At 37.5% G+C, this 24,955-nt stretch overlaps 1 protein-coding gene across 1 annotated transcript in view; it reads right to left on the bottom strand.

Annotated features, from left to right (window-relative positions):
• ADGB (androglobin) overlaps nucleotides 1-24,955 on the bottom strand; it is a 135,833-nt gene that overhangs the window by 50,116 nt on the left and 60,762 nt on the right. Inside the window, exons 14-23 of the mRNA XM_029945518.1 lie at nucleotides 22,995-23,028; nucleotides 21,949-22,132; nucleotides 21,148-21,211; nucleotides 17,669-17,771; nucleotides 14,791-14,932; nucleotides 13,331-13,445; nucleotides 10,694-10,861; nucleotides 7,141-7,276; nucleotides 6,536-6,673; nucleotides 4,511-4,604 (exon numbers count right to left, since the gene is read on the bottom strand). Of these exons, the coding sequence (XP_029801378.1) occupies nucleotides 4,511-4,604; nucleotides 6,536-6,673; nucleotides 7,141-7,276; nucleotides 10,694-10,861; nucleotides 13,331-13,445; nucleotides 14,791-14,932; nucleotides 17,669-17,771; nucleotides 21,148-21,211; nucleotides 21,949-22,132; nucleotides 22,995-23,028 (1,178 nt within the window). The remainder of the gene's footprint in view (nucleotides 1-4,510; nucleotides 4,605-6,535; nucleotides 6,674-7,140; nucleotides 7,277-10,693; nucleotides 10,862-13,330; nucleotides 13,446-14,790; nucleotides 14,933-17,668; nucleotides 17,772-21,147; nucleotides 21,212-21,948; nucleotides 22,133-22,994; nucleotides 23,029-24,955) is intronic.

Below are 24,955 nucleotides of genomic sequence, written 5' to 3'. Positions count from 1 at the left end.
CAAACAAACAAAACACTAAGGACATGAACAAAGGGAGAATGTCAGAATTTTCCTTCTACATGATTTCTGGCCCAGAAGGGAATGGTGTGTGCAACTGGTTAAAAAAAATTATGGGTAGAGGTTTCTCCGTGTCTCCTCCTGGAAGGCTGTGACATATCTCAGAGCATGATGAAAGTGATGTGAAAGGTCCTGTATGTCCTTATCCTCCCCCCGCCCCCTGCCAGGGACTGGATCTAGCTTCAGTAGCACCAGGAATCTAGGGTCTTTGGAATAATGTTGATGGAATTAGTTGAAATGGATGTCATCATGGCCATAGAAAATGGTTCTGTATTAGAAGTCTAGGCAGACCTAGAGGTATTCTTGTTTTCTAGAAGGCAGATGCCTTCCCAGTATTGTCAGTGAGAAGCAAGCCATGGAGTGTTATAGGGAATAGGATCCACATGTTCCATTTGATCATTGGTCTTTGATGATGGGAGGAAACAGACAGATTTATCCTTGGGGGAGTTGTAAGCCTTTTAGGTAGTCATGAGAACAAAGATTGACCACATTTCCTGGGGCAATCCTGGTGTATGCTCATAATCCTGGCATAATCATTAATAGGGCTCCTTCTGTCCTTTTTGGAAAATTGTCCCAGTTCAAGTGATAAACACCCTGATTACCCTAACTAGGAACTATAATGTGATGGTCTTTCAGTGCAGAGCACCACTGCCAATCACATGAGAACTGGCCTAACCCAAATGTGGGTGTCGGCTGAGCCAAAGCAGCAGCTAAGCGGGCTTACCTCGGGAATTGACTGCAGTGGGACCAGCCACTATTCTAAGATAATTCCAGTTACTAGTCCCATCAGACATTTCACACTTTTTCATAAGCCTTAGGATATTCTAATGCATACAGGGCCATCAAAATCCTGATATACTGTATAGAATATCTTGAATGACCCAGAAAAATATTCCTAACAGACTTGAAAGATTTTAACTTTGCATCCTAGTACAGAAAGAAAATTATATCCACAAACTGAGCCTTGTCCAAAGTTCACTTGGGGCAGCTCTGCCCCTTAAGGTCTGAGAATGTATGGCTAGGCTCCAGGACCTCAAAGTTTCCCATTCAGTAGTAATAATAAAGCAGTATTTATAGTAGCCAATGTTCTGTAATGACTCAGTCTGTAGCTTGTGCTAAGTACTTTTCCTATGTTACCTTAATTTACCTTTACAGCCTTCTAAAGGAATAGTACTGTGAGCTGCATAATTTTCCCCTGTTAAAATTATTTTCCCATATTAAATATTATTAATAAAATGTTAATTTTAACCTCAGAAAGAATAGGAGACGTACCCCAGATTGCACATCTGATAACTAGTATGGCTGCAGTTAGTATTAGGTCTTATACTGACAGATGGGCTTTTGACCAAATAAGAGAATCCAACGAGGATGAAGAGGTAGCTTTCGATGCTCCTGCTATTTAAATTTAAAGATCAGTCAGCCATATCAGTTTCATCCATCCAAAAGATGTCGGTCTAGAACTCAAACTACTGAAAGTGCATAGCCTCTGTATTGGATATTCACTGAATTTCTAAGAAATGCTCTTGGCTGTGGTGGAAAGAGCACCTGGAGAGGAACGGGAGCCCTCTGATAGAGCTCTGCCTGTGTTTCAAAGACACCTACATTTCAAATACATCAACTCCCTACTAGGGGAGCTCATGTTTTTAGCACTCCGTTTACATGAAAATGATGTGTAATTTCTGGCCAAGATATCTTCCCCACAATGCAAAGGAAGGTTAGAGAAGAAAGATTGTGATCTTTCTTTGTGTGCATTCAACTAGAATTTTAGGCAAAAGAGTTGCCCTTTAAAAATTTTTTTAAATGTTTATTTTTGAAAGAGACAGATCATGAGCAGGGGAGGGGCAGAGAGAAAAGAAGACACAGAATCTGAAATAGGCTCCAGGATCTGAGCTGTCAGCACAGATCCTGATGCAGAACTTGAACTCATGAACTGTGAGATCATGATATGGGCCGAAATCAGACACCCAACCTACTGAGCCATCCAGGAATCCTGAGAGCTGCCCTCTCGGAAAACATGTTCTAGAGCAAAAGTTAGTCAAGCTGGATGATCAGGCAGTATCCTTGAGCCAGGATTGGTGAGGTGAATGAGACTCACTCTAGGGTTAGACAAGTACTATGCAGACTTGGATTTTCTCTGTGTTTAAAATTTTTATATTTGATCCACTGTGAAATTTTTTTCATTATTTTTAGGTTATTTAAAAATTTTTATATTTTCATACATAATTTTCTGTTCTTCTCTTACTTGTGAACAGAAATCCAATTGTTATTTTATATTGACCTCATCTCCAGCAACTTTTCTTAATTCTGTCATTAATTCTAATAATTTTTCTGCAGATTTAAAAAAAAAACCTTTCTACATATACAATCACATCATCTGTAAATAGTGGCGGTTTTATTTTTTCCCTTGAAATACTAATGACTTTTATTTTGCTTTATTGCCATTTTGCACTTCTCAAAATTACTCCAGGATTATCTTGAATGGAAGTAGTGAGGCAGATGTGTTTGTCTCATTTCTAAACTTGAGAAAAAGTTTTCAAAATTTCACCACTAATCATGTTTGAAGTAAGTTTTGAAAATACTGGATACCAATGACACATTAATGAAAGATTTCTCTAGTCTAAGTTTTCTAAAAGCAAAAAAAAATAATTTTCAGTTTGTATTAAATACTATCAAATGTCTTTTTTTTTTTCCTGAACCTATCTGCAGGATCAAATGATTTTTTTCATTTCCTTGTTCATGCAGTGAATTAAAATGACAAGTTTTCTAATGTTAAACCACTGCTGTATGTCTGGGAATGGGAGACCCACTTGATTATAAGGTATTACCCTTTTTATTTAATTCCAATGTTGATTTGTTAATATTTTATTCCATTTTTTTGCACCTATTCAAAAAGGTGATTGGATTGCTATTTCAAGAGGGTGATTGGTTTGCAATTTCATTTTCTTTCTGCCTTTGCTAAATTTTTTAAACCAAGATTATGAATTAGTTAATGCTTCCTCCTTTTCTGTTCTCCAGAAAATTTGTGAGATTAATCTTATTTCTTCTTTCAATTGGTTCATTAGCATATTGCTAGAAAAGATACTATGCATCGCTCCCCTGTTAGAGTTTCATCTGAATTATTACTTATACCATTTCTGTAATAATTCTATAAGATTAGAACTCTTTAAAACCTTTTAGCCAACTTCTACATTTTTCATTGCTAAGGTCATGAAATTTATTCCTATACGTAGCTATTGGCTGATTGCCCTTTGGAGATAATATGCATTATTTTTCTGGTTCTTTGAAGGTTTTTCTTTTGGCCTTTGTTTTTCAGTAGTTTGACTACTGTTAGTCTAGATGTTCTTTTGTTGTATCCTTTCTGCATGGAGTTTGCATGCAGAGTCTCCACAAAACATGACTTAATGTTTTAAAAGTTTGGGAAGGTCTCAGCCATTGTCTTTTCACATTCCAGGGTTATAATTACAATATCAGACTTTCTGAACACAGTCCACATGCCCCTTATGCTCTTTTCTTATTTCCCACTCATTTTCCTCTATGCTTCAGTTTGGATACTTTTCTATTGATCTGTCTCCAAGTTCAAGTTCACCAATCTCTTCTTCTTTTCTGACAAATCTTCTGTTAAACCCACCAATAAGGTTTTTTTAAGTTTACTTAATTTTTTTTAAAGAGAAAGAAGGGAGGAGGAGCAGAGAAAGGGAGGAAGAGAGAATCCCATGCCCTTCACTGTCAGTGCTGACCTGAACCAAAATCAAGAGTTGGACGCTTAACCAACTCAGCCACCTTAGTGCCCCAAATCCACTAATAAGTTTTTAATATTAGATGTTAAAATCTTCATTTACATTATTTCTATTTGGCTGTACTTTATTAACCTAAATGCTTGATCTATTTTCTCCTTATTCTTTATTTTCTTTGGCATTTCCATTATAGTTAGCTTTTGAGATTTTGTTCACTAACTCCAACATCACCAGTGGGTCTACTTCTTTTGTGTGTGTGTGCAAATTATATATATTATAATTTATAATTTCTCTTAGTTTTGTTCAGATCATCGTGTCTCTCAGATATGGTTTGTGCTATAGCACAGTTTAGCTGAGACTCAGTCTACTTCTGGTTTACCTCTATTTTTAGAATGTTGTCCCAGAGATTTCAAATGACAACTGTAATTGTTTTCTGGAATCACCTCCCCCAGAAACTCTGACCTTGGTCATCTCCACACCACAAGACTTCAAGAAACTTTGCTCAAGAGAGCAGAGGCTTTCTGCCTAGAATTTTAGTTAAGTATAATTAAGACAAACCAAAAATAGTAAATAGCATAGAAATGTTTCAGACAAAATATTGTGGAAGTTTGGAAGCAGTAGTGTGTGATTAGGAAAACTCAGTGAACGTGGTCACATTTGAACAGGAGCTTACAGGACACAGAGATCCTATATTGAGAAAATTTATTATATTGCTTTACCTTAAGAGAGAAATTGCATACTGTTCTATATTTGGTTCCAATACAGCCCAAACTTTTTGAAGAATATCTGCAACACTGGTATTTTCCTTTGTGTCTAAAAATAATCATTAAAAATAGCAACATCAAATCTGTGAGATGCATGAAAGATCATCTTGTTCAAAGCCTTCCTTTTACAGATAAAGAAGTTGAAATTCATAAGGTGCTATCCAAAGCCATAGGCTTTATTAGCAGCAAAATCATGTTAAAAATATAAAGCTATAAACTTCTTCACCGACAGCTCTGCTCACCATTTTATGCTGTTTCACTTCATCTTTAGTGTAAAAATCATAAAGTGTTCTTTGATCTAATTGAAGATTGTCATCAAAGAGTTTTACATCAGGAGATCTTTTATCACACCGTAAGTTCCTTATGAAAGCTCTTATGTCAGAAAAAAATTCAACCATTTTTCCCAAAAAAAAAAAAAAGCAACAGTAGATAATGGGAGCCTACTAATGGTCTATCACATAATTCACATTGGTTGGGAGTAGGTGATTTGGCAAGAAAAATGCAAATCCATAATAAATGACTCAAATTTAACATGCCAGAAACTGGCTTCCCCCCTAAATTATCCTATTTTAATTTCCTAATAGTACTTGCCAGTATCTGAAATGGTATCTTAATATATTTACTTGCCTATTATATGCTTACTCTCACTAGAACACAGATTCATCAAAGCAGAAACTCTGTCAGTTTAACTGACTTGAATAAGGTCAGAATTAGAACAAGTTATTCAATAAATATCCATTGCATGAAAGTAATGCAAATACTATTAAAACATTAAATAGGTCAAGTTTTTGTCTCTAAAAGGAGAAAGAAAATTGTTGCTTGAATATAATTTTTACAGCATATGTGGACAACAAAATGTGTATTTTACTATATATTTAATTTGATACATTGATCTTTACTTTTTCTAATAGAATGATTTCAAAACCAAGCAACAATATATTTTTTCCATCACACAACAGCAATGTAGCTTATTTTTTCAATGTTTATTTATTTATGCACACTTGCATATCAGAGCGGGGAAGGGGCAGAGAGAGAGGGAGACAGAGAACCCAAAGCAGCCTGTGCACTGTCTCCACACTGTCAGCACAGAGTCCCACATGGGGCTTGAACCCACAAATTGTGAGATCATGACCTGAGACAAAGTTGGATGCTTAACCAACTGACTTATCCAGGTGCCCCTACAATGTGGTTTATTTATTTTACATTTGTGTATCTGCAGTTTTCACTGCTGATGTGAATGTTTTGATTATTCTCATTAAATACTTCAAATAGAGACACTTTACAACAAAATGTTTCATTATATTCAAAGAATTAATTATATTGGGGATAAGGCTTTTCTCATGGAAATGTCAACAAAAATTGCAGAATAAAAATGGTTAAATAAGATGTTTACCTCTACAGTATTTTATTTTAAACTGATATAAAGCTGAAATAAACCTTTTCACAATAAGTTTATTATATATACATAAATAATTTGATTTAATAGAATACACTTCAAATGCATCTGTGCTTTCTAAAAATATATCACATGGATACATGAGAGCTTTTTTCATCCAAGTCATTCATTTACTCATTCATTCATTTATTTCTTAAAAAATTGTTTTAGAATTGTAAAAACTTCATGGCTTAGTTGAAGCTGAATGTTGTGGCATTCTGCTAGGCATTGATGTTTAGAGAAACAGATCTTTTAAAGAACTCATAACAGACTGGGAAAACATAGCTGATCATTCATGCACTCGTTCATTCTTTGAGCACATATTTGTTGTGTGCTTACTCAGTGCCAGGTGCTGTGCTAAATTCTGGAAACAAGAGTGAGTGAGCTGACCCACATTCAGATCTCAGGGTATTTCAGTATTTATAAAATTTAAAAAATAATAGCCAAATCATAATGAAAGAGAACTCCAAAATACTTTTCATTAACATGTAAATATTCATTCTTAGATATGCAAGGATATTTTATAAGTGATAGAAAAATTATACCTGGCATTCTAGCTTTCATAAGTAGTCTGACATAAGTCCCTCTCCACTTGGCTTGGATTTTAATCACTGCTGCTACTTCCTCAGGAGAGTATTCTTTATCACTTATCGATACACCATATTTCATGTCCACCCATTCTGCTGGAAAGAGAAAAACAAACTCAGGACTGAGGGCTAGATTTAGTCCCTTCCCAAATTTTCAATGCTTTTAACCCTGACACAATGATAGATTTGTCTTGATACTTAATATTGTGCTCTGCAGTTGGTCCTTTTATAGAATGTAAACTTTCTGGAGAACGGGAACACTAAATATTGACACCTGAGTCACCCATTCATTCTTCTGTGGAAGCGGTGAGCAGTTTCTCTCAAAATGTGAAGGAAATGTTAAAATGGCCTGGGGAGAGCCAGGAAAGGAGGGTTGAGGTTGGGAGGTTGTGGACACACGACAGATCCTTGGAGCCCATGGGCTTCCCAGGGCATGGCTGGAATTCTCGGCCTGTCAATAGAGTCTACGTATGCCACAAAAACCTTGGGCTTTTCTCAAAGTATTTATCTTATTGAAGGCCAGAAATTTCTTTGTCTAACAAATGTCTAAAACTATTCAGTACCTAAAGAAGTGTCTTCTAAGGAGGAATCGAGTAACTCTAAATCCAGAACCAAAGCACGGAAAGCAAATTTAAAGTTGGGAAGAAGTTTTGCTAGTTGAGTTTTTTTCATTAAGCGCCATAAAGAAACATGAAAAACCTGAAAAAGATAAAATACATTAGTGCATTTTTTAAATCAAGAAAATCCTATGACCTAGCCAGAGAGGCTCTAAAGAACTTTAGATACTCTAAAATTTTTTTTAATTTTTTTTTTTTTAATGTTTTATTTATTTTTGACACTGAGAGAGACAGAGCATGAGACGGGGAGGGGCAGAGAGAGAAGGAGACACAGAACTGGAAGCAGGCTCCAGGCTCTGAGCTAGCTGTCAGCACAGAGCCCGACGCGGGGCTCGAACCCACGAACGTGAGATCTGACCTGAGCCGAAGTTGGAGGCTTAACCGACTGAGCCACCCAGGCGCCCCTAAAATTTTTTTTAAAAATGCATATTTTCAGATGCACAATATAACAGAAGATCTCAAAGTGTCATTCACCCAGTTAGAACTCAAAATTACTTATCATCTGACTATTTCATTTTTTTTAAAGACTTTTTAAAAAAGTAATCATTGTTACTTTGGCTGAATAATTTGAAATCAGGATCAAGACATTCTAAACTGGCCTCATATGGAAAAGTGATGTAAATCAGGAGCCAATTTTTCCGTGATATGCACTTAGAGGTAGAGACACCATGTGCATAAGAGAAAACAAAATGAAAGAGATAAGTTCTAAGGGCTGTCTATCTGCTCTTTGAAGTTCCTCACTGAGTCATTCCTATTCTTAGATGCCAAGAAAATTTCCCTGTATTCTTATCATAAATTATTACACCCAGCTCCTTGTTATGACTTAAATAAGCTAGATGTGTTTTCTGTGATGTGCTAATAAAATGTCCTAAATATTTCAAGATCTAATATATAAATAAAAATATACAATTGTGCTAATCTTCCTCTCTGTTACATTTGAATGTGCAGAGTCTCTGATCATGTTGGAGTTCTACAGGCTATTACTCTGTGCTACCTGTGGACAAAATGGGACCATTCCTTCCTGAGTAAGACACATGCATGCTAGAAAGTGGGGAATAAACCCTGCACAGATTCATGGATTCACCACATCAGTGGAGATTTTAGGGATCCAGAGGATGAGGCATACTGGGACACGCCCAGTAAGGTAAAGGATAAGACACTGCAACTAAGAAAGAGGCCAGCACTTGATGGTTTTCTCTGGAGTGGGTCCCAGAATATTCTGCTTTGGGGGATATTATTCCATTGCATTTATTGAGTGGCTTAAAAGGCCATCAGTTTTGATAGGGATCTAAAGTAAGAGAAGGTTCTGTAGGAGAATTGAGCATCCTAGGGAAATAAAGATTACCTGGTCCAATTCTGTTGTAAACATGCTAATGAAAGACCTCCCAGATAATACACTAATGTTATTTACTAGTGAGAGAGTCCTTATCTACACATAGTTATAGAATTCTGCACCTGATCCATCTGGAATCATCTATGGTAGACAAATTTGGAATCTATTAATTTATGGGACATGCTCTCTGAAAAATGTTACATAACTATGTAATATAAAGGTATAAAAATATTTTAAAATATAAAGATATTTCATTACCAAAATGTGTAAGTGATGCATGCACAATGGTTCCTTGCATATTAGATCTGACCTAGCAACAGCAGGCTCATGAAAAGTAATCTTGATGTCAGGGACAGGAACTATGAATAGTTCCAAGAGTCTGAGCTCTCTTTCACCCAGGCTTAGCTGTCTAACCTGTTAGTAGCAGAAATTTTAATATGATACCATCCTCTGGGGATTCCAGTCAGCCACTTGGTGGCAAGTGTATTTCAGTGGGCTTCTGTCAAGGAGGGGCAGTGATTGTCCTTACTAGAATTGACACCTACTTCAAATATGAGTTTGCTTTATCTTTCCTTGGTGCCTCTGGCTGCACCATTATCCAAAGGAAGCTACATAAAATCTGATTTACAAATATCAGATCCAGCCTAACATCCCTTGGATCAAGGGTCACATTATACAGAGAAGAGTTAACCACTGAGAAATGTCTGGGACTCAATGGTCCTAATATATACCACAGAAAGAATGGATAAGATGTCTGGTAAAGTGGAATGGCATATAAAAGCCTCAGCTAAGAAGCCAGCCTGGACATGATACCCTGCATAACTGACACAGTGTCTTTCATGCAGTATATATGAACAGAACCAAAGGCTAATGTAGTGCTATATCTGTGAAATATAAAATATACAGGCCTGGGATTCAAAAATTGGAAGTAGGATTGACCTTCCTCACCATTATTTTCAGGGGTCCATTTGCAATGGACAGTGTTCTCTGTCCCAACAGGTAATTTGCTAAATTGGAGAACCTAATTCCTAGAGATGGATGGTAGGAAATGTTTCCATCAGGGAACATGGTATGCTTTACAATAAACCTAAATGCCTTCTTGCTTTGAGCCCCTCAGTTTGATATACAAATAGGGAAAAAGGAACGAATACAATGGGGAGGAGGAATAATTTACCCTCATTGTCATGAAGTACTAGGGTTTCTGCTGCATATGGGGAAATGAAGAATTATGTCTCAATTTGTCATGACCCTATTTTTTTTTTACTTTTTAAAATATTTATTCATTTTTGAGAGGCAGAGAGACAGAGTGTGACCTGGAGAGAGGAAGAGAAAGAAGGAGACATGGAATCCAAAGCAGGTTCCAGGCTCTGATCTGTCTTGAACCCATGAACCACGAGATCATGACCTGAGCTGAAGTCAGCAGCTTAATCAACTGAGCCACCCAGGCACCCCTGTCATGATACTTCTTGGTGCTTCACAGTGAATCATTAATCACAGTCTGAAAAGATCAAGGCAGTCAAGGTCTTGTACCCATCAGGAGTGAAGGTCTAGGTTACCCACCAGGCAACTATAAAAGCTGAAGCTTTGGCTGGAAGAATGGGAAATCTAGAATGAGTGGTAGAGGAGAGAGATATTGAATATCAACTATGGCCTTAAGGCTGACTATAGCAGTGGAGACCATAGGTTTCTTGTCATGTGATGATTTAATCATTTGCTTATTTTTTAGAGCTTGTGAATACCACTTTAAGCCATTTGGAGCTATCACCTTCAAGAGGGGATGAAAGAGTTCACTGAAGGGAGGCAATCATATTGGTTCAAGAGTAAATCCCAGCAGCTATTTCTTGTAGATTACCCATGCCCTTATGTGAGCAGTTCTCCACTGGGAGAGTGGAGTTGCCCAGTTAGAAGACAAGGTGCTGTAAGGACAAATACAAATTACAAAAGGAAGGCTTAATTCTCTCTACAGAAAATAATGGGAGAGACTTTTCCCTCCTTTTTTCTTAGACACCGGTTTAGAAAACTTGCAATTGCAAGTTCTCTCTTTTTCTCTTTGAAATATATATAAACCTTTTTAAAGGATAAATTTGGGGAATCACCTAATACAAGATATATTTTTTCAAATAGAAAGTATCCTTCTAGGAACATCATAACTTTGAACAGTCTTACCCTGAAGTGCTGTGCAGTGAGTTCTTTATTGTAGAGAGGAATAGGGTAGTGAGCTGCTTGTAAATCCTTCAGAGCCACCGAGAGCTTAGCCTTATCTTTGAAGCTAGCAATCACATTTCCAACAGCTTTCAAAATTGTTACAGCCTGCTCTGTGAATCGGTAGCTCTCCTGTGAAGAGAAAGCAAAGCAGCCAGCCTCACTTCTTTTTTGTATTAAAGTGTAATTAAGCTTACAAAAGTTTAGTTTCTGTTAATATATTAAACCTCTTCTGTATGGTTTATTCAATAGTTGTATATGAAGGGCTTACTTGCTCAAAGCATTTTGCTAGAGGCTGTGATCTCGAAGATATTAAACAAGGGATATAATTCTTGCTGTAGTGGGGACACATGGGAAGAACACCCACCTCATATTGGGAGCCAGGGATGTCTCTCCATAGTATTAATACCCAGATTTAGTTCCGAAGGAGGTCTAAGAATTAGTTTTTGAGAAAATTGTGTGGGATTGGAGAACCGAAGGACAGAGAATAATTCAAGGAGATAGTGATAAAGATTAAAAAGATAAGGGAGTGAACTGGGAGAGATTAGCAAAAGAGTGTACACCTTCAATTATAAGATGAACAAGGTCTGAAGATCTATCTAAATATAAACCATAGTGACTATAGTTGATAGCACTACATTGTGTAATAGATATTTGATAATATAGCTTAAATATTGTCACCCCCCAAAAAAGATAAGTACATGAGGTGATGGTTGTGTTAATTAACTAGATGATGGGGAACTTTTTACAATATTTATGTATATTAAATCACAAGGATGTACAGTTTATACAACTTACTATTTCATGTGCCTATTTTGCCTCAGTAATAGAGCTGGTGAAAAAAAGAATTGGATGTCAAATTGCAAAACTGTAGGTCAAAACCAAAAAGTGTGGAGAGAGAGAGAAACCTAAGGAGTTTGCAGATTATCTTGATTGGTGTGTAGTGAGTAGCTGGTGGGTAGGGAAGGAGCTACAGAGGGTGCTTTGACCCAGCATGAAGAGGGTGAAATTGGGGGAGCAAAAATTTGTGAAGCCCATTTTTGCCTTCTTTCCTAGGGAGCACCACGCTGCCATTATTGCTCCTTGGTTCTGCAGAAATTTTGAGGAATAGCCCAGCAGCTATGCCTGGACAGTACCAGTTTGCTACTTGGGGCAAGCTGATGAAGACAGATGCAACTAACTTGCCCCCTTAATGCATTTACTATCCTATTATCTTCTTGCCAACCTCCCAAAGCCTGTAGAAAGCCTCTTCTCAATGGTGTTTCTCCCTGGGGTGAAGCCAGGACTGGAAAAGATGTCTGGTCAAGCAGCAGCACTGGAAGTGATCTTGTACGGCTCTTAGGGCCGTGAGCCTTTCTGCTCTTGAACTAGTCTATCTCTTCTTGTTTCCTCATTAGAACTGAAGGATAATAGGGCCTGGCTTTAAGCCCCATTAGTTTTTACAATATAAAGGAATTGATAACCCCAGGGAAAGATGAGTTCAGAGGATCAAAATAACTAGACAACTATGAAGTTCAGTCACCTAAAGAAAAAAGCAGACTGGATAATCCATATTACTTAAAGCAGAATTGGGTTGTTTTTTTTTTAAAGAAAACAAAGAAAAGATGAAAAAATAATTTTAAAAAGATAAACATAATTAAGGGAATAAGAGACTTGTTCTTTTAAGGTGGGCTTGGGCTTGCTGATCTTCCTTCTATTGCACAGGAGGGAGAGGACTGGTGAGAGACAGCATGGCTGAGAGGGGGCCGTGTGGAGAACCCTGCACAACCCCCGCCTAGAAGGCAAGAATCCATGACTGAGCCTGTCTGGGCCACAGCAACATTAGCACAAAAGAGCTATTCCTGGATCTTCTTCCTGCTACCTTGGTCAAGAGAGTTACTGACTGACTGGCTAAGAGGATATTGTCTCACTAATAAGAGGCTGTGCTACATGGAGATGAATTGGCAGAGGATATAAAACTGAATTGTGCAGTGAGACTGTCCCATGCAAATTGGTCTCCCACATATCCAAAGAGAATGCCTAAAACTGAGACAGGACCTCAGGGGAGAGGCTGGTTCCACTGACCTCATATCTTCTTTCAGAAAGCATCAGAACAGAGGCACAAGAGAAACCAAGAAGAGGCCAAGAAAAGAGGAGATGAACAAGAATGACAGGACTTTCCATGGATCCTCTCTTCCTGAATCCCAGAGAAAAACACTCTAAATTTCTTAGCCCAAGGATGGGGTAAAAGGAGTATATGACACCAGAATTTCAAGCTGTCAAGGAAAGGACTGTACTGATCCTTTATATATTACAAAGGACCAATATGCTGTGGGACCTACTCGAGATGTTAACAGATGTAAAAGGGAATTCCACAGAGCAGAAGTGAATGTAGTTGTTGGAGAAAAACTAAAGTTATTTTATTTGCATTGCATTCCTACAGTTGTAGACTATTGCACGTGTCAGTCTGGAAGATTTCCTACAGAATATACTTAACAGTTTTAAAAGGTAAAACATGGGTAGGGTAAGTTGAATTAAAAAAAAAAAGGAATATGATTTAGTTCAAAGTCTTTGGCAATAAGGCACACACACCAAAGAATATCACGATTGGTTAAAACTTACTGGCTCAAAGTTGGGTAGCACGACATCTTCGTCCCCAACGACAAAAGTCACCATGCTGCAGATGTGTATGGAATGCCCTATGGGGGAATATGAAGTGAAGAGCAGCATGTGTCTCCTAAAGAGAATGGAAAATAGATGAGGACCCAGGGGGTTCTTGGCTGTACAGTCCTCACCTCTGGTAGTTGTTTCATGACAGCTTGTGCAGATGAATCAGACATTAGTGAGAGTTGAATTCTTTAACACTGGTGGGATAAAGATTTTTGGATATTCACTCTGAAAGAACTGTTAGAGATCATGATATCCATAATCCATTAATCATATAAGACAAAATGTAGTTATGCTAAATGAGGAACTTGCACATGCTGGAGATATCTCCTATATACTGCTGTCCCAATGCAAGTGACTCCTCTTGATTTTTCACTAACAACAACAATTCACAGTGGTATAGGGCTTTGTAGATTTCATAGTCACTTTCTCACACATGCATCATTTTATGTGTGTCATTTGTGTCTTTCCTACCAAGGTTGTGGTGTCACTGAGAGCAGAGACACTCATTCTCCCCCTCCCCCCCATTATTGAGCACTTAGAGCGTGTTCAATACATACATGTTGATGGGTTAGGCTCTGCAGGGAAACAGCCCAGATATATATAAGGAGGCTCTTGATTTCCTGTTCTTGGTTGTCTTAATGGATTAGCACTCAGATGGAATAATGGCTTCTGGGAGAATCTCTTCATGCCAGGGTTTTTAGGGTAGATGTGAGAAATACTGAAGTTTTAAAATTTATTATTTTCTAGGAAGACTGGATGCTTGCCATGCATTATGTTAGCATTTGATTTTACTGTTTAGGCTTTGCTTTTTTTTATAAGAGCCATCAATTTTCATTGATCACATAGAATTAACATAATTGATCTTGGGAAATACAGTAAAAATATTCATTTTATCTGAAATACGAGGTAATACTTTGAAATTCATCAAAATTAAGAAAACTTTTTGATTATGCATATTTTCTTTAAATTGGAAAATATGACCTGCTGAACCAAGTTTATTTTAATTAAAAATAAAGCTGCACGTAAGATTGAAAACAAGGTAAAACTATAGACTGGTAGGGAAAAAAATCTGTTTTTAAATAAAATCATGGTTCTTGCCAAGGAATATCAGATTCTGAAGAAGACAAAAAGGATTGTTTGGCAATGCTGATTTAAACCCTATTCTTTACTAGAGAAATTACCAATCTTTGGCAATTATGAGTCGTCCAAAAGGAGATTCAGTGAACAGCATTTCTTCAATATGTTTACTTATGGAGTTATTTTTTTCAAGAATCATAATGATAGATCTGTTTCACATGAAATCACTTTTGGAAACAATATCCTAAATCCCATATTGTTTAATAATTAGGTAGCCAGCCGTTCACAAGGCTTCAAAAAATTCTTCAAGTGGGAAAAATCAGGCCACTCCATACCCAACAGGCAGCCGGACCACTGCAGCCTTGGCAGCATATGTATGAATCTTCATAACAGGATCTCGTGGCTTCACAGATTTCCAAGCAAGAGACTCCACTGTGAGCAGTCCAGGCCCTATGTGGGGGCTGTCTTTCGTTAAAGCTAGGGAAGGGGAAAACAGGAAAATTTGACCGTAAGACTATAGCTGGCCTTCACTTCACAACACTGGTAATGATAATAATAATATCAGGAATTAGAAGTGCTCTGAAAATATTCATAAAACACAGAGAAACTACTGTGGGTAGACAATTATTGGAAATAATACTGAAGGGGATTCGGGTGTTCCTCTCTGTCCTATTTTCCTCCTCAGAATCATCCCCATCACTTTTATTATCTGTGGCAGAAATCACAATATCCCTCTAGCTGCAATTTTAAAGGGGAAAAACACATCTGGGAAATTAAGAGACTTTCCTAAGAGAGTGGCCAAGCAAAGTTGAAACATCCCATCGTTTCTATTTTTACTTTGGATTCTTATGGTGGATTGTGTGTAGAAATACCAAATCATTAACAAAAATGTAATTTTAGCATTAAGTGTTCCTTTTAAAATTAAAGAATATTAGGCATCCTTCAATGGTAGCTATGACAAAAACACTTCTTAAATTAAAAACAATTAATTGAAACAAAGTTGACACATAACATTGTATCAATTTTAGATGTACAGCAAAATGATTTGATGCATGTATATACTGTGAAATGGTTACCATGAAAATTTGGTTAACATCCATTATCACATACAGTTACAATTTTTTCTTGTAATGAGAACCTTTAAGGTTCTCTCTTAGCAACTTTCAAATATAGTATCATTAACTATAGTCACCCTACTGTATATTATATCTCCAGAAATTATCTTACCCTATATTTTTATCCTATTTCCAGATAATACTCAAGCTGAGGATACAAGAGCACAACATGATGTGAAACACTTCACCTCTACACACACAGAATTTCAATGTTTTAGGACATGGTATGGCTTAGGAGCTATTATTTGGTGGATATACTAATCTTAACACCAATAAAGTTTGAAAATATTCAGCAAGTATTTATTGCCAACCGCTACACATTAGACACTTTTCTAACCACTGGGTATAACTGGGTAGAAAAATCATAAGCCTGCCATCAAAATTGCCAGGACATTTAATATCCAGCATTCAGCAAATATTTATTCAACCTCCACAGTGCCAGGTATAAATTTGAAGTAGAGAGACTTTGATTTTGCTGTTTAGGCTTTGCTTTTTCTATAAGAGCCATAGCTTTTCATGGATTACACAGAATTAATATGATTGATCTTGGTAAATCCAGTAAAAATATTTATGCCATCTGAGATAGGAGGTAGAATTTTGAATGTTATTCATCAAAATTAGGAAAACTTTCAATTATGCATATTTTCTTTAAAATCAAAAATGTGACCTGCTTAGCCAAATTTATCTTAAAAGTAAAACTACAGGTAGGATTTAAAAAAGCCCAAACCATAAGTGGGGCACCTGGGTGGCTCAGTCAGTTAAGTGTCCAACTTTTGACTTCTGCTCACCTCATGATCTCACAGTTGATGAGATCAAGCCCCATGTAGGGCTCTGCACTGACAGCATGGAACCTGCTTGGGATTCTCTCTTTCCCCCTCTCTCTATTCCTCCTCTGCTCTGTCTCTTTCAAAAATAAATAAATAATTATTCTTAAAAAACTATAGATTTCTTAATTTGTTTTTAAATAAACAGATTTAACTTTAACAAAACAGGACAAAGAATTGACCAATGATGTTTTGTGGACATATGCACATGTGCAAAGGGCTGTCTTCAGACAGAAGCAAGAACAGTCCATCCACAAACAGAGGAAGGAAGGTGACTAGAACTGGGGAGAGCTCATTACGGGATGTGGTCATTCTTGATTTTTTCCTATCAGCTAAAAATGCACCAGGATGAGAGCAGCTGTTAGAAGATCTGGAGGTTTGAGATAGTCATCCATGAGGATGAGAGTGGAGAGTGCATGAACCAGGGAAGTGTCGGCCTTGCTTAGGGGGCCATTTTGGAATCTGTGGCCCTCAGTTGAAAGTGGGGCTAGCTGATAGAGTTATTTTTTCTCCAGTCACATTTTTCCAGTCAGTGCACTCCATCAGTGCTCTGGTGTACAACACGTAAGATGCAGAGCTCATATGCCGAATTCAACCAGTACTGGGATTTTGCCAAGACAGTAAGCTGAGAGTGTAAAAAGAGAAATCATGCTGAGGAGGTGTGTCCTAGGCTACAGTTGCAACAACAGGCCCTGGAGACTGGGAGGTGAGAGAAATAAGGACATGAGGGGACAGGTGAATAGAGAAAAGTGGGAGGGTCAATGGATGGTGGTTCCAAGGGAGTCAAAGGATCGTAGAAGCAGGGGTTCTAGAAGTAGTGAACTGGAGCATTAGGGCATTTCAGAGTGTGAAATAGAGATGTTTGAGATAATGCAGTTATTAGCAGGTAAGTTTTCAAGTATAATGATGACAAGAAAGGCCAGAGTGGGATGGAGGAAAAGACCTTCGTAATTGTCAAATCAAGGAAAGACTGCATGTTTTTCAATGGATTTTTAAAGACTCAAGAATGATTATATGTAAAGTAGAAGGAAAAACAGAGCGGCTAGGCTGCTCAGGAGGTGAACATGGGAAGTAGTCAGGAGAGGAACAGGAGATAAGAGTAGGCATAATCCATGACATCCAAGGAGGAAGACCTCAGTGTAAGAACGACTCTCTCAGAGACTCTGGAGAGGAGATGGTTTCCTTCATCAAGAGCCTAAAAATCTTGTATTTCCCCTGGACTGAATGAAAGTGAGCTGGGATTTAAGACTAGGATATTCTCAAAGCCCCCTTACCTCCTGACTCTCCCCATCGCACCAAGGCAGAAAAGCAAACCAGCAGTTCAATAGGTTTCAGACTATCCACAAATAGGTAATAGGACACACGTTCATCTGAGAACTGCAAGAAAGCAGACAAATCATTGATTTTAATATTAGTCTATTAATGCTGTATTTCCCATTTCTAATAATTACACCTAACATTTATAGAGAACCTACTATGCTGTAGACGCCACAAAAGTATGTTACAGCTTTAACGATATGAAGAAAGTCACACTGGCAAATGTTGGCAATAGTCTAAAGAAGCTGGGTCTATAGGACCTGTGTGAGCCTGGCTGCCCTCTCAGAGGGAGTCAAAGCTCTTCTCCATAAGTGAAGAAAAAGGATATGCTTTTTCCAGAAATAAAAATGGAGGAGACCGGGCTTGAAGCTGAGCAATGCTCAGAAAATATAGGTCTCTGATAAATAGGCCACAAAGTAACTTTGGCAGAGAATGGAATTGTCTAATGGGAATGTCTTAAGGATGGTATGTGATATAAAACCTTTCTTCCTTTTGTTTACAAGATCTTTAGAAATATAGCCAGTGCACACTAATGAACCAGATTGGATTTTTGCTTTGACAATGCAAGAGAGGCCTGAGGAAAACCAGAACTTCCCTTAAAGGACAGCCACGTAAGGGTTACATGAACAGGATCTCAATCCATCTTCTATGGGCACTATTACTATCCATAATCGTGGATAAAGAAACTGAAACACAAAGAGAGTAAATAACTTTCCAAAGGTCACAGAACTTGCAAGTAGCAAAGCTGAGATTCAAAAGTATGTATATCTATTTATCAACTCCAAGGTTGGTCTTTGAGACTATTGCATCTTTATTGCCTCTCAAATTCTTGGTGCTTCCACATAATTTTGATTGATGGTACATGGTATGTGTGTTAAATTAATTTAATTGTTATTATATATTAAAGTTTTTATATTATTTTACAACAATATATAAACAATTAGAATACAAAAGAAAAATCTCTAGTGATACTGTGAAAAATGAAAACTTGTTACTTAATCAAGAATGACAAGATTTCTAGAAATTCTTGACATAATGTAACCATGTTTTAAATGATTGTTTCCTTCAACATCTTTCAATAGTTAGCATTTGACATTGATTTTGTTTCCTTTTAGCTGCAACATTTTGGTGATATAGTTGTTTTGAATATTCACTATCCACAATTATGAAAGAAGCTTGGATTGGCCAGCCCAGTGTGCATGCCAGAGGAAGAATTTCTGCAAAGAGCTCATTTGCTGTCACATTTGAGGCCTGTGAATTTGGGGACGGGATGGGCACGGAGTCCACATAGAGGTACTCTGCCCTGGTGTCAGCACGGGGCACCTTTGGGAGCTCTTACCCCACCTAGACGCTGATCACCAATGGGACATCTATGGAATGTGCTGGGAGAGGCCTCAGGCTCGGCCTGCAGTACCTGTGGCCACTAAAATCAGGTACGCCTGCCCTGCCCACAACCCCTCCTTCCTCCCATGCCATCCTAAAGATTAAGTTTGAATTTCAATGCCCTCCAAGAAAAAATTATTGTTTTCTCATACAACTGATGTTAGAAAGATTCAGGGGAATAAAGGGACTCACAGGGTTTGCTATCATCTTATTTTGCCAAGGTGGGATTTGAAAAGGAACAAAAAATCTGTATTTACCATCAGTCTGTAAAATCAGTTGGCCATTTCACTGCACATACACACGTGTGTACTAGGAGGGTGGCGTATAACAAAAACCCATAACCCAAGCACCTTTAGTGACAGTAGTGACAGCAACATTGATTCTCACTTGCTATTAATAGGCATTCTTCTAAGTGTTTGACACACATCCTCTCAATTATTTTCCCAATGCCACAATGCATAGCTCTTACTGCAATCATTTTGTAGGAAAGAAAACTGAGGCAAAGGGACTTAACTTACTCAGAGTCCTACTCCAGAGAAACCTGGATTCGAAGCCAGGCAGACTGGCTTCAGGATACCAATATGGCCTTCCTCGTGAGAGAGGTGAACTCATGACAATGTCCCAGGCTTCACATCAGGCAGACCTTATTCTCATGATATTGTGACACTTACCAGTGCGGTGGTCTTGGGCAATTTACTCAGCCTTAACCTGCCTCAGTTTCCTTACCTGAAAAATGATGATAATAGTCTTTTCATAGGGTTTGCTATGGGGAGTTAATGCGATAGAAAACCCAGTTCAGGGCCAGCAATGTCGTAGGCACCTATAAATAACTCATTTTATTACTGCCAACAGTAAATATGGAGATATACCGAAGTACCTATAAACTGTATGTTATTTTCACATCAGACTCTGGGGTCACTTATTCCCAGTTAGCAGTTCTCTTATCTTCATGAGGTCAAGTCATGAAGCATTTCTCTGGGTCTTTTCATAGATAAACTCCAGAGCTAGGTTGACCAGTTCTCCCCCCACCTCTGCCCCAGTTATACCACAGACTTGATTCTGCTTTCAGAATGGACAATCTGCTACAAAGACCCTCTTGAGAAATACTCAAAAGGTTTTCTCTGCTGGCATTCCCGTCTGGTACAAATGCAATGAGAAAAGCCCTCTCCAAGACTTCTTTCTTCCCTCAACTCTGTGTACTGCTCCTGGAGATGTGGCATTATTGTTGGGGGCTTGAACAGCCCCATATAAGCAACACAAGAGTTTCAATTAAATTTAGCTTCCCAGAATACGTTTCACAGTTTTCCCTAAAATTCCAGTCCGTGTGAGATTTGGTAATTAATTGATTCAATAATGTTTTGTTGAGTTCCTACCTTATGCTAGGACTGAAATTGGAACAGTAAACAAAAGGACAGAGTCCTTCTCCTTGAGATGTTGATCTTAAATGGGTGGGTAGGTGGAGGGGCACAGAGAAACAATCAGGCAGCTGGGATGGAGAAGGGTAAGAATAGGTTACACAGAGTGCACACAGTCAGGGTACTTGACTTAGACCCTGTGGCCAGGGAAGGAGGTCTCACAGGGTCAAGGACATTCGTGGTGTTCTGAAAGATTTCTAGCATTAGCCTGATGAAGGCAATAAAGATGAAGGGGAATGAACTCCAGGTAGAGGGGAAAAACATGGGCAAAACCAGCAGAAATGATAGTAAAAATGTGGTTTTGTTTTAGGAATAGCATGCAATTTAATAAACAGTAATTTAAATCAAATATAGTGAATTTGTGATTCATTTATTCACAGATAAAACATTTTTAATGTGAATCTACATAATAACACAGCTCAGGATTAAACAGAATCAGATGAATCATACTTGGAGATATCAGGAGGGTGAATTTTGCTTACTTTCTGGATAAGAGATTAGTAGAAGACTCTAAGAATTGATTTTGTTAATATAATTTTAAATTTTAGAAACGCTCGATAGATTGAAGGTGTTTCTCACAAGCATGATTTAACTACAAATTTACATATGAGAAGGAAAAGAGATCATAACAGATTTACCTTGAATTCTGTTTTTTGAAAGTTACAGTAATAAGAGCTTGGTTTGTGAAAAATATATATATTCCTGAAAAACATTATTTATAATAGGTTACTGTCATCATATGCAACAGACTAGTACAATATGTTGTTTCCTAGGATCAAATAATTACAGGGGCTGAGGGTATAGAAAATAGGAAGAGGTTGGTAAATATGTACAAACATTCCATTATAAAATAGATAAGGTCTGAAGATCTAATAGATAACATAGTGACTAAGCTTTTTAAAAAAAATTTTTTTAAGTTTTTATTTATTCTGAGAGAGACAGAGACATCACAAGGGGGGAATATAGGGGGAGCAAGAAGAGAGTCCCAAGCACCTCCATGCTGCCTGCCCAGAGGCCGATACTGGGCTCAAATTCACAAAACTGTGAGATCGTGACCTGAGCCCAACCCAAGTCAGTCGCTTAACTGACTGAGCCACCCAAGTGCCCCATATGGTGACAAAACTTGATAATACTGGATTATGTTACTGAAATTTGCTAAGAGGAGAACTCCAAAGTTCCTACCCTCTCCCCCCAAACTGGTAAACGTGTGAAGTGTTGGATGTGTGAACTCAATGGGAAGAGTTTTTCATAATGTAGATTTATATCAATTAATCACCACGTACATTTTAAATATCTTACAATATTATATATCAATTACATGTAGATAAAGCTATTATATCAATGCCAGACCAATATTGGTTTCACTCTTTTAAATAAAGCTAAAAATTAACGGCTTATATATCCACCACATGTAATACACACAAAAAGTTTATACTTACTGAAAGCATACACAGAACTCTTCAAAATCTAACCATATTTCTTTACTAACATTATTATTTATTGTTGCAAGGTCCTCATGTAATTTTTCCTGTGTCTCTGTCGTCTGGCTGACTATATCTCTTTCCAAACTAAGTCTTTCACCTTGATGAGCTGCGTCATTCAATCCAAGTTCCAGGAGTTCTTCTGTGCAGAGCAGAAGAGAAACATGTTAATTGCACCTATGTTGTTAAATATTTCATTATTGAGGTATGTAAAGTTATAGAGGGAGTTTGCATATTGATGTCTGTTTTTGAAAGAAAAAAACACTTTCTGAGACCATCGTTTACATGTAAGCCTCAGATTTGGGGACATTCATGCAGAGACACATTTCTATACACCCAGGGGAATTTAATCCTAACTTACACAAGCAGAGTGTTCAGAACTTTGAAATCACTTTCACAAAGTTGTATGCACATTTTCACAGACTATAAAGTTATAACAGAAATTAGTTAACGTATTTAAAAATCTACTATAGGCAGACATGTTCCTACAAGGGGATGGCTCATGCAAGAGAAGAAAGGACAAACTGAGAAGCCATTGCAATAAACGTACTTCAGTAAGTTATTTAATGGCTCCTCACAGCCAGTCATTCTTTATCTTGTTTTATGTCTATCAAGTAATGTCATAAAGTTCTTACAAACTTCTTGACTCAAAATGTTACCTATGCACATGCCACATAACGCTTTTTCTGGATTTGAAGATTGGCCAAGTCTTTATTTAGAACCTGAGGAATTGGCAATAGTTTCAACATTTTGATCATCACATGCATGTATTAAAACACATGAACTGTACTCATGGGCCCTTAATCAGATCATCTTTTATTTTGACTTTAAGCATGAATTTAACAAGTGAGATTAACTGAGTTTTCCAGCCCAGAGTAGATTAGACTCAGCAGATCAGAAGAAACACTGGAGACAGGCTGCCGAGAGCCAGGAAAGCTGTCAAGAAACAGAGATCCCTTTGGGCTTTGATGTTTTTCAAAGTCATGAGAAAATTATAAATTTACCTTTTCCAGATATAACTTGTGGAATACTATTGGCCTGTGAATTGAAAGGAACACGTTAAGAAACCATTTTTAAATTTAACAAAACATGTTAGCTATCTAAAGCACCAATGCTTTTAAAAGAGTTAATACTGTCTTTAAATACTAAAGAAACAGGGGCACTTGGATGGCTCATTCAGTTGAGCGTCTGACTTCGGCTCAGGTCACAATCAATGGTTTGTGAGTTCGAGCTCCACTTTGGGCTCTGTGCTGACAGCTCAGAGCCTAGAGCCTGCTTCAGATTCTGTGTCTCCTCCTCTCTCGTCCTCTCTCGTGATCATGCTCTGTCTCTCTCTGTGTCTCAATGATAAATAAATGTTAGAATTTTTTTAAATATTAAAGGAACAGATTTCTGCAATAGTTACTAAAACATGGCAAAGCAGATTTTGTCTTCAACCTTAGAGTTCAAAGCTGTGAATTTAATTAAATAATTGGCTAAGGGTTTAAGTTTGTGACACTAAAACAAAGAATATGTGAGTTTATTAAATGATTGAATCTTATAATAAAAGTTAAATTAAAACAATAATATCCTTAACTAGTTATTCTACTTGGTAAGAAGCACCTGCCATTATTACAGATTGAATATAATGAGATATGTTTGGCAATTAATATACAGAACCTACAAAGTAGATTTCGAATTATAAAAGTGGTTCTTCCAAATTTTAACAAGGAAATTAAGTTGCATTCATTTATGCAACTGTTTTTTTCTGGAACACAATTAAAATATGTATGAAAGGTGAAATGGTATATAATCATATAGACAAATGATGGGTGATGGCAACAATATTTTGGATGACATAAAGTAGGTGATATCAGGTGATAACAGAGCTGAGATAACCAAGAAGTAAGTGAAAAGCAAGTCCATCCATGCCTTAGGGCCCCTGAAACAATTAGCGGGCATCTGAGACAGAGAGGATGATATACGAGCTCATATCAAAACACAGTGATGGGTTAAATGTCTATTTTAGGAACAGACAAATCCCCACTTTGCCCTAAATCCTTTCAACTTTAGCATCTAGCCTTCTTCTGCCTAAGCAGAACACAGGAAATGGCTTCATGTGGAAAAATTAAATGAGCCATCTCTAGATCTGGGTTCACAGGTACCGTGGGAAATAGGAGAAGCTACTATACAGAGAGGAGAGGAATTAAGTGAAAGTCCACATGCCGAACTTTGAACTCTCAACTCCTCTGTGCTGGTTGGTTCAATAACACTTAGGGATAAGTGTATACCAACCCCTGTGACCCATTCCGTCGTGGGAGGGAGATTAGAACAACTCTAAACTGGAGAGACTGACCAGAGAGAGTCAGGGGAAAACCTAAGAAGTCTACCCTAAGAGCTAATCCTACTCCCAAATGAACCTTGTTTATCCCCAATTATCCTAAATTAATGACCTTACACTGACAAGCTCCAGCCACTCTATAAAGCCGCTTCCAACCAGCAGCTCTTTAATCATAAATTCTTTAGTCGCATATATGCAGCAGAGTATCACCAGACAGCTGAGGAAGGAGTCTTACATCAAAGAAAGAAATGAAAGGGTGTGGGTGTGGAGATTAATAGAAAACAGAAGCAATTTTATAGGGATATATTTTTTAAATTGGTAAATTAGAAAGATAAGAGAATATCCATTTATCAAATAAGAAATGTCCCCAAAAATACAATCAAGAATGAGAGCTCTTAGAAACTAAATATAGGAAAGTAAAATAAATTCATCAGAAAGTTTGGATGAAGAAGTTAACACAAAAGACAAAGAGATTAAAGCTATAAATCCTTCCTTCCTTCCTTCCTTCCTTCCTTCCTTCCTTCCTTCCTTCCTTCCTTTCTTCCTTCCTTCCTTCTTTTCTTTCATATTTGGGAAGGTTTACTAATGTGTCATAGAAAAGTAACCAAATGATGGGGTACCTGCGTAGCTCAGTCAGTTATGTGT

The sequence above is a fragment of the Suricata suricatta genome, chromosome 7, assembly GCF_006229205.1.
Source record: "Suricata suricatta isolate VVHF042 chromosome 7, meerkat_22Aug2017_6uvM2_HiC, whole genome shotgun sequence".
In the NCBI taxonomy this organism is placed as follows: domain Eukaryota; kingdom Metazoa; phylum Chordata; class Mammalia; order Carnivora; family Herpestidae; genus Suricata; species Suricata suricatta.
This window is presented reverse-complemented; position numbering and strand designations above follow the sequence as displayed.